Source organism: Lolium rigidum, chromosome 7 (assembly GCF_022539505.1).
Source record: "Lolium rigidum isolate FL_2022 chromosome 7, APGP_CSIRO_Lrig_0.1, whole genome shotgun sequence".
In the NCBI taxonomy this organism is placed as follows: domain Eukaryota; kingdom Viridiplantae; phylum Streptophyta; class Magnoliopsida; order Poales; family Poaceae; genus Lolium; species Lolium rigidum.
Window position 1 is genome coordinate 347,722,433 of NC_061514.1, and position 9,749 is coordinate 347,732,181.

General features: G+C 49.6%; 1 protein-coding gene across 1 annotated transcript; it reads left to right on the forward strand.

Annotated features, from left to right (window-relative positions):
- The first annotated feature begins 298 nt into the window (after positions 1-298).
- On the forward strand, positions 299-2,240 carry LOC124669714. The gene is made up of 4 exons (XM_047206280.1): positions 299-486; positions 624-999; positions 1,174-1,829; positions 1,915-2,240. The coding sequence occupies exons 1-4, from the start codon at positions 299-301 to the stop codon at positions 2,108-2,110; spliced, it is 1,416 nt and encodes a 471-aa protein (XP_047062236.1). The 3' UTR covers positions 2,111-2,240.
- Positions 2,241-9,749: the final 7,509 nt, after the last annotated feature.

Here is a 9,749-nt window from a genome sequence, read left to right on the forward strand (position 1 = left end):
AAATCTCCCCGAATTTTGGTTCCTGTCACTTGTCCTTCTCCCTCTTCATTTTGTCGTGCAATGCTGCCTAATTCCCTACTTCCATCTCACTCCGCCACAGTTCCCTCATGTTGCCGGTCAAGAGGGTTTGGGGGTGGACCTAACATTTCGTCGGGTCGATCTGCACGTCCAAGTCGTCGCTTTTCTTCCGTTCTTCTTCCACTTCACTCGTCCAGATCATACTCAATGCTCCAGCAGTACTAGTAAACTCCACGAGCACACTCCACACGCAAGAATGGTAGCTCGCTCATCTCTTTCGATGCCAATGCCAGCGTCTTCTCCAGCGATGCTCGTGGTGGCCGCCTTGTGCTGCGTCCTCCTCCTCTGCGTCGACGCGTCGGTGCACGACTACACCGGCGAGCGCTTCGCCGCCCTCGGCAACGCCTTCGTCCTCAACGGCGGCAGCGAGGGCGTCTACGCCTCCCCCGCCGCCGACTCCTTCATCCGGTACGTATGCAAATGCACGTCTAAAGCCTGAACCGGCGGCGAGAAGTTACACTGTTTGTGTGGATTTCGTCATCGCCATCTCTTTTCTTGCTTGGATTTCTTCTCGGGGAAGTGACGCGCGCGCGCGTGGCGTGCAGATTCGAGAAGGTCGCGTTCAAGAGGACGCCGGAGTCGGCGGCCGCGGCCGAGGAGGACGGCAACCGCACGACCACGATCACGGCGGTCGTCTCCGAGGCCGCGGACCGCGACGCGGTCGGGGGCTCCGACGTCATCGCCACCGGCGTGCGCGCGCTCTGCTGCACGCCTGACATGGCGAGGCGCGGCGCGTGCACCGAGGGCTCCCTCGTGCACCGCGCGCCGAACGGCACCGCCGCTTCAAGCAGCTGGCCCAAGGTGCTCTCCGCCTCGTTCCTCCCGGGCGCCCTCGAGACCGTCTTCCCCGACGAGACAGTCGCCGTGGCGCGCACCGGCATGTACAGCCTCCGGTTCGTCCACTGCGACGCGTCCCTGGACGTCTCCGCGGAGGGCAAGACCATATGGAAGAACAGCCGCGGCTACGGCTACCTCCCCGGCCGGATGGCCCCGCTCTTGGCGTTCTACGGCGTGATGTCGCTTGCGTTCGCCGCGCTCGCCGCGTTCTGGTTCTTCCGATACACCCGGTTCTGGCGGGAGGTGGTGCCGCTGCAGAACCTGGTCACGGTCGTCATCGCGCTGGGGATGGTGGAGGTGACCACCTGGTACTTGGACCTCGCGGAGTTCAGCGAGTCCGGCGTCCGGCCGGCGGGGACGACCTTCTGGGCGGCCACGGCGGGGGCGGTGCGCCGGACCGTGTCGCGCGTGCTGGTGCTCCTCGTCGCCATGGGGTACGGCGTGGTACGTCCAACGTTCCCCGGAGGTGGCGGCGCCGGCGCGAGGGTTGCCGCACTCGGCGCGGCGTTCTTCGCGGCGTCCGAGGCCCTGGAGGTCGGCGACCACGTCGGCGCCGTAAGCGACCACGACCACTCGCGGACGAGGAGGCTCTTCCTGGTGCTCACCGTGGCCGCCCTCGACGCGGCGTTCGTCTGCTGGATCTTCGCCGCGCTGTCGCGAACCATCAGCAGGCTGAAGGCGAGGCGGATGGCGGCGAAGGTGGAGATGTACCGGAGGCTGGCGACCTCGCTGACGATCGGCGTGGCCGTGTCGCTGGGGTGGATCACGTTCGAGGTGCACTTCAAGTCGACGGACGGGTACCACAGCGAGCGGTGGCGCGTGGCGTGGGTCATCCCGGCGGTGTGGCAGCTCATCTCCTTCGCGCTCCTCTGCGCCATCTGCCTCGTATGGGCGCCGTCCCATGATTCTACGAGGTAAACGCTCCCATTCCTCCTGCCCCATCATCTGCTCAAGACTTGAGCTCATTAATTAATCTTCTAGTATGTGTGTTTTGCGCAGGTTCGCGTGCTCCGACGAGTACGGCGACGACGACGGCGAGGACGGCGAGGATGGCGCAAGGCCGGTGATGATCAGGGCTGGGCCACTGTCGTACGTGGACAACTGGGCGTGCTACGTGACGCAGGACGCCAAGATCATCCTCAGGACCGACTCCGGCGTGTATGCCAAAGCCGGCGAGGAGGACAAGCGAGTTTAGCTCCTTGACCATGCTTAATGCGCTGTCTAGCCGAAAGCAGCACCACGAACCAAGAGCGTCCTTGCAGAGGTGGCTCAAGACGCTGATTTAGAAACTTGCACATGCCATGCCGTTGGTTATCTTCAGTTAGCACGGCAGACGAAGAAACAGAATGCCATATAAATATAGCTCATAGTTGCAGTTTGTACAAATTTCCTGCATTGCGTGTACTACTGATCAAATGGACAGTTGGAAGAAATAATCACATACATACATATATAGCAGGTTGATGTAGAGGGGCTTCCCCGTTTCGAAAAAAAAAAAAAATACATAGCAGGCCTGTTCCAAGTAAAGGGAAGTAAATGTTTAGCTTGAAAATGTTAAGAAGACTACCGAACATTCAAGCCAGGGAAAATTTGAGGGGATTAGTTGGGATAATCCACACAGGGTTGAAGTGCCGTTTCTTCGCCTGGCTTGTTGTCCAAAACCGCCTCTGGACTGCCGACCGCCTTGCCAAAAGGGGATGGCCACACCATCCTACTTGCCAGCTGTGTAGATGCTCCCCAGAAACGGCTCGTCATATCCTCTTTGAATGTCGCTTCTCCAAGAGAATATGGAATGCAGCGGCATCGTGGCTCACTTGTCCGGATCTTACCCTTTGCCTCGACACTGCGAGACCGAAGGTGTTTGAGTACTGGCAAGCTATGGCCAATACCTCCACCTCCTCTCCCAAGGGTCTGAGGACGGCTATCATGCTCATCTCCTAGGAGATTTGGAAGGAGCGGAATGAGCGAGTTTTCGACAACAAATCCTTCTTACCCTCGGTGATCATGCATAAAATAAGGGAGGAGGGCAAGGATTGGGTCCTTGCCGGCGCAAAAGGACTAGCAGTTCTCTTAGGCTGATCCTTCATATATGTGGCCTTCTTAGGGGGGGTTTTGTGTTCCCCCCAGTTTTGTTCTCTTTTCTTTTGGCCTCGGTCACCCCCTTGTTTACTTCTCCTATATTAATATAAGGCAAAAGCTTTTTTGCCCGTTTCAAAAAAAAGAATAATCCCCTTAAATTCCCATATTATTTCAATTCTCAGCCCAATAGAAAGGGTAGTGCATTAGGTATTGAAGAAAAAATACACCAGCTGTTGGAAAATTCTCGGGAAAGTTAGTAACAAAACCTACCCAATATTTTCGAGCCAAACATGTTTATTTAAATAAGTGGGGATACGAGGTTTAGCCAAGATAGTTCCTACAAATCCATAAAAACAAACTAGTACCAAATCCGATGCATGTTTGAAGGTTGAAGCTGTATTTCCGCCGGATCAAATTTTAGCTAGAAGAGGACACCCGAGTGTAGTTGCCGCATGATCGATTTCGTGGCACCTGTAAGGGCATGTACAACTGTTTAGATGGAGGCTGTCTCTAAGGCTCTACCACGTCACCTAGAGAGCAGAACAATCACCTCATACAACAGGTTGGTATCTGAAAGTGTCTTTTAAACAAAACTGCTAGCCTAAAGGCAGTTGGATTTTCATTGGGTTCATGACCCACGTCGTGGGTGCAATACCGATGCCCTCCGTACAACGGCAAGGAAGCTATGGGCGTGTTTGGTTACCTGGGCTTGATTTGTGGCTCACTGACGCAGTGATGCGAGGGCACCTGCACCTTCGGAACGAGCCACGGGCTGAAATTGGTCTATTGTTTGGTAGGTCAAGCTGCATGGTTCGGGTAAAAAGGCCTTTTTGTTTGTTTGCCTGCAGCCAACCCCAAATCTCGATAGAGATGAGATTACGCCTGTTTGGTACCATGCAGACATGCCTAAGATCACCTCTTCCCTACAACGGGTAGCCTTACCATACTATCACCTCCCATCACACAGAAATCTCAGTTCATCACAGTTGCAGACTAACGAAGCTAGCAGTTCACGAAATCAGCCCTACCTACTACGAATGGAAGTTTATCATCACGAGGTAGTTTAACATACGGGGATCAAATTGGGGTTCGAGAAACAGTGGGATCAAATGAGGGTTCTTCTTCTTCTTCTTCACTTCTTCACTTATTCTTCTCCTTATCAAATGGTGGTGTTGCCTCTGGTCTCCCACATTGCGTCTTCCCACTTTTGCCTCTTCTCCTCGAAGGCTCCATTGTCGTCTGCCTCCACGCCATGTCCGGTCTCAACTTCATCACAAATGACAACCTCTTGGAAGAAATCATCCTCGCAATGGTGTTTTCCTTATCTGGGGTGGCCTCATATGGGGGGAGGGAGGGGATTATCTGGAGGCACACCGCTATATATAGCCCCTCCGGGGAGAGTAGAGAAAGCAGCCCGAGAGCAGAGAGAGGAGAGGCAACGACCAAGAAGGAAAGAGCCTCTCCGGCGAAGCTTCTCGAAGATGTCTTAGATGGCCGACCGTCTTAGACATCTTCGGAAGCTTCGCCCGAGTAACTCTTCCCGCAAGCAAGCTAGGAGTCCCGCTCGGAAGCTGCTAGCTAGTATACACCCAACAACCAGTAGCTCATGGTAAGGAGGGGAGAGCATAGAGAGCTTCCCGGGACCTGGTATATAACCCGGCGACGCGCCGACGGCGACCTCGAAGGAAAGAGCCTCTCCGGCGGAGTTTATCAAAGATGTTTTAGATGGCCGGCCGTCTTAGACATCTTCGGAAGCTCCGCCCGAGAACTCTTCCCGCAAGCAGAGAGAGGAGAGGCAACGACCAGGAAGTTTTCCTTTTCATCGCATGAAAAATCCATTTTCCATTTTCGAGGTGCCGAAAAGGGGGTGTTTTGTGAAGCAACCACCAAATTAAAGTTTCACATTGGTACCAACACATTTTTCAAAAATACTAGACCACCTAAGATGGATAATTTACCAACCGGTGTATTTGGAACCTTTCCGTCCACCCCTCGTGAAAAAGACAAATTCCTGCTGAATCGGTAGGAGGCCGGCCATATTTGAACTACAGGCACATGATATAATGCTCAAGATTTTTTGTAAAAATATTTATTGGGTTCACAACATGCTATTTCATTAGAGATCCAGTGAAAGTTTAGCGAAACTCCGCCCCGAGCAAAGGATCTTCATACCCGCCGTTTTGAATATAGTTTGAAACGGGCATAAAAAATTCAAAAACGATCCAAACAACGCGAAACCTCCACGTTCTGTCATATTATGTGTCATAGTTGTGAGGAAAAATAATAAACTTGAATAACTGCATACATCACAAAAGAATCCTTCACAATATGAGCTATCGTGTTCGAGGTTTCATGGCATTTAGGTCAAACGACCAATGTTACTGATACATCACAACAAATGTTTCACAATATGAGCTCAAGGTACAGGATAATAATACATTATGATCGGTTCGACCGTAACCATGGAGCATCTTCAGCATTTAACGCGATGGTTCGGTCAATGTTCACTGTGAAGGGTGGAATTTCAACAAACTTATTATAATGTTCTGACATGTCTGTCTTGTCCTCGACTCCCACGATGGTTCTTTTCCCTGAAAGAACTATGTGACGCTTTGGCTCATCGGATGAGCTCGTTTCCTTATGTTTTATTTTCTTCGGTCTGGAGGACATGTCCTTCACATAGAAAACCTGAGCCACATCATTGGCTAGGACGAATAGTTCATCTCTGTAACCAAGATTGTTGAGATCGACTGTTGTCATTCCGTACAGCTGGTCTACCTTTACCCCTTTTCCATCCATCTTGACCCATTTGCACCGAAACAAAGGGATCTTAAAAGAAGGTCCATAGTCAAGTTTCGATATCTCCTCTATGTAACCATAATATGTGTCCTTTTTTCCATTGTTAGTGTTTGTTGCATCAATGCGGACACCACTGTTTTGGTTGATGCTCTTTTTATTTTGGGCGATCGTGTAGAAGGTATTTCCATTTATCTCGTACCCCTGGAAAGTCACTACAGTCGAAGATGGTGACCCGACCAACAAGTACAACTGATCTCCAATATCGTTGTTATTAATGAGATGTGTCCGCAGCCAACCGCCGAATATCTGCATATGTTTATGTGTAATCCAGTCTTCTGACTGCCCCGGGTGTTGGGAGCGTACAATATTCATGTGTTCAGTGATATACGGGGCCACCAAGGTGGAACTTTGGAGAACTGTGTAGTGTGCTTGAGTGAAAGAAATCCCGTTCCTACATATAATTGATTTCCTTCCTAGCTTGCCTTTTTCACTTAGTCTCCCCTCATGCCGCGATTAAGGAACACCAATCGACTTAAGGTCAGGAATAAACTCAACACAGAACTCAATGACCTCCTCTGTTCCATAGCCCTTGGAGATGCTTCCTTCTGGCCTAGCACGGTTATGAACATATTTATTTAAGACCCCCATGAACCTCTCGAAGGGGAACATATTGTGTAGAAATACAGGACCGAGGATGGCAATCTCTTCGACAAGGTGAACCAGGAGATGCGTCATAATATTGAAGAAATATGGTGGAAACACCAACTCAAAACTAACAAGACATTGCATTACATCCTTCTGTAACCTTAGCAGACTAGCTGGATCGATTACCTTATGAGATATTGCATTGAGAAATGCACATAGCTTCACAATGGTTATTCGAACATTTTCCGGCAGAAGCCCCCTCAGTGCAACCGGAAGCAACTGCGTCATAATAATGTGGCAGTCATGCGACTTCAGGTTTTGGAATTTTTTCTCTGCCATATTTATAATTTCATTTATATTTGATGAGAAGCCAGACGGCACCTTGATACTGTAAAGGACTTCAAAAAATATTTCCTTCTCTGCTTTGGTAAGAGTGTAGCTGGCAGGACTTAAGCGACTCCTTGTATACGTCTTGTCGTCTTGTAATTCTGTTCTTGCTTGTTTTTTGGGACTTTCATACGATACTGGTCCTCCTGTGCTTCTGGTGTATCTTTTGTCTTCCCATACATGCCTAAGAAGCCTAGGAGGTTCACGCAAAGATTCTTCGCCACGTGCATCACGTCGATTGAAGAGCGAACCTCTAGGACTTTCCAATATGGTAGCTCCCAAAATATAGATTTTTTTCCACATGGGTGCGTGTCCGGTAGCGACGTCATTCGGAACAGATTGACCGCCAGGACCCTTTCCAAAGATTACTTTTATGTCCTTGACCATATCAAGTAAAGCATCACCGGTACGGAATTCAGGCTTCTCCCGGTGATCTGCCTCACCTCCGAAATGATTGCCTTTCTTTCTGACGGGGTGTCTCTTTGGAAGAAATCGACGATGTCCCAGGTACACAACCTTCTTAAATTTATTCAAATATGCACCTTCGGTCTCATCTAAACAATGTGTGCATGCATTGTATCCCTTGTAAGAGCAGGCCAATCATTGATGGTCACGAAAAGCAACGCTCGTAGGATAAATGACTCATGTTTGTGATCATCCCATGCTTGTACACCTGGTTTGGCCCACAACTGTAAGAGTTCTTCAAATAATGGCCGTAGGTACACATCAATGTCGTTGCCGAGTTGCTTTGGGCCTTGGATGAGCACTGACATCATAATAAACTTCCGCTTCATGCACAACCAAGGCGGAAGGTTATAGATACATAGAGTTACATGCCATGTGCTATGACTGCAGCTCTGCTCCTCAAAAGGATTCATTCCATCTGTACTTAGACCAAACCTTAAGTTCCTCGCGTCACCTGCAAAGTCCGGGAACTCTCTATCGATTTTCCTCCACTGCGACCCATCAGCGGGGTGTCTCAGCATCTCGTGTTTCTTACGCTCTTCTTTGTTCCATCGCAACAACCTGGCGTGCTCTTTATTTCTGAATAGATGTTTCAACCGTGGTATTATAGGAGCATACCACATAACCTTGGCAGGAACCCTCTTCCCGGGGGGCTCGCCCTCAACATCACCAGGGTCATCTCGCCTGATCTTATACCGCAGTGCAGTGCATACCGGGCATTTTTCCAAATTTTCGTACTCAGCACAATAGAGGATGCAATCATTAATGCATGCATGTATCTTCAACACCTCTAATCCTAGAGGGCAGAGAACCTTCTTTGCTTCGTACGTACTGTCAGGCAGTTCGTTATCCTTTGGAAACCTCCTCTTCATTATTTTCAGTAACTTCTCAAATGGCTTGTCACATAAACCAGCCTCTGCCTTCCATTGCAGCAAATCCAGTGTGGCACCGAGCTTTGTGTTGCCATCTTCGCAATTTGGGTATAACTTTTTTTTTGTGATCATCTAACATGCCCTTTAACTTTTGCTTCTCGTTTTCAGTTTCTGCTTCTCTGTGTGCATCAGCGATGGCCCGACGAAGATCATCATCAACGGGCTCATCTAATGTCTCTTCATCTTCACCTCCTCCTTCCTCTTCATCTTCAGCTCCTCCTGCCTCTTCATCTTCATCATGCCCCGTTGCAGTATCACCGTAGTTAGGGTACATATCATCATCCTCTTCTTCTTCTTCGTTGTCTTCCATCATAACCCCTCTTTCTCTATGCTTGGTCCAACAATTATAGCTGGGCATGGAACCTTTCCAAAGCAGGTAGGAGTGAAGGACTTGTCATTTACGATATTGCTTTAAGTTCCGGCAATCAACACATGGACAACACATAAAACCATCCGCCTGTGGATTTTCCTCAGCCAGACGGAGAAAATCTTTCAGACCCGAAGTGAACTCGGGTAGACGTCGGTCAACGTACATCCATTGCCGCCGGTTCATCTACATCAAATAATTAAGTTTATCAAAAAACCATTACAAAACATCATAATATATATAAATAGTGGAAATTACCACCGTACAAATGAAAGGGTAAAGTTGCTTAACCTTGATCGAGGAGGAAAGAAAGAGGAGAAAGCTTAAGTGTCGCTTCGGCACCTCATATCATTTTTGTTTTGTGTAAAATAAAGCGGCATCATTCTCTCAGACATTTCATCGAGCACCTCATGTGCATGGCAAAGAAAAGCAAGCAAGCACTCAACACACACACCTTCCACCAAGAAAAAATGAAGTGAGCGGGCTGATTGGGGGTGAGCTGAATATATAGGGCAAAGGGAGCTTTAGCACCGGTTCATGTCACGAACCGGTGCTAATGAGGTACCTTTAGCACCGGTTCGTGTCACAAACCGGTGCTAAAAGTTTCGTGGCTGCCACGTGCCTGGCGACAAACTTTTAGCACCGGTTCGTGTCACGAACCAGTGCTAAAGATATGACACGAACCGGTGCTAATGCCGCCGCTGGTCCCATGGACCTCCAGACCGCACGAACCGGTGCTAATGACCCCCCCTTAGCACCGATTCGTGCCAAATCCGGTGCTAAAGCTCTTTGGAGCAAAAAACCAAAGCCCTTGTTTCTACTAGTGTGGCGTAGTCCACGGACGCCGAGGGCTGTAGGAACACTGTCGGCACAACTTCACCGCCGGCATAGCTCCAGATATGCCGAGGGTCACCGTTGGCACCACTTAACCGTCGGCATAATCTGCAGAGTGGTTTATTTTTTAGAAAAGGGATATACAAAGTGGTAGGTTCAGTAATCAGTAATACAGTCTCCACCTGTAGGATGGAACAATCGTAATACGGAAATTTCTGAAAATCGGTTTTACTTCAGCTTTGATTCGGTAGCGCCAGAAAAGATAGATCTACCCCCACCCCTCGTCACCTGGTGCGTCCTGGTTGAACCGAGTTAATCCTAAAAAA

Excerpts from the sequence above, each read along its gene's own strand:
- LOC124669714 (XM_047206280.1), top strand. The coding sequence starts at position 299 with ATGCCAATGCCAGCGTCTTCTCCAGCGATGCTCGTGGTGGCCGCCTTG. Across the intron at positions 1,000-1,173 it reads ACTGCGACGCGTCCCTGGAC|AACCTGGTCACGGTCGTCAT; the intron begins GTCTCCGCGGAG and ends GTGCCGCTGCAG. Across the intron at positions 1,830-1,914 it reads CCGTCCCATGATTCTACGAG|GTTCGCGTGCTCCGACGAGT; the intron begins GTAAACGCTCCC and ends TGTTTTGCGCAG.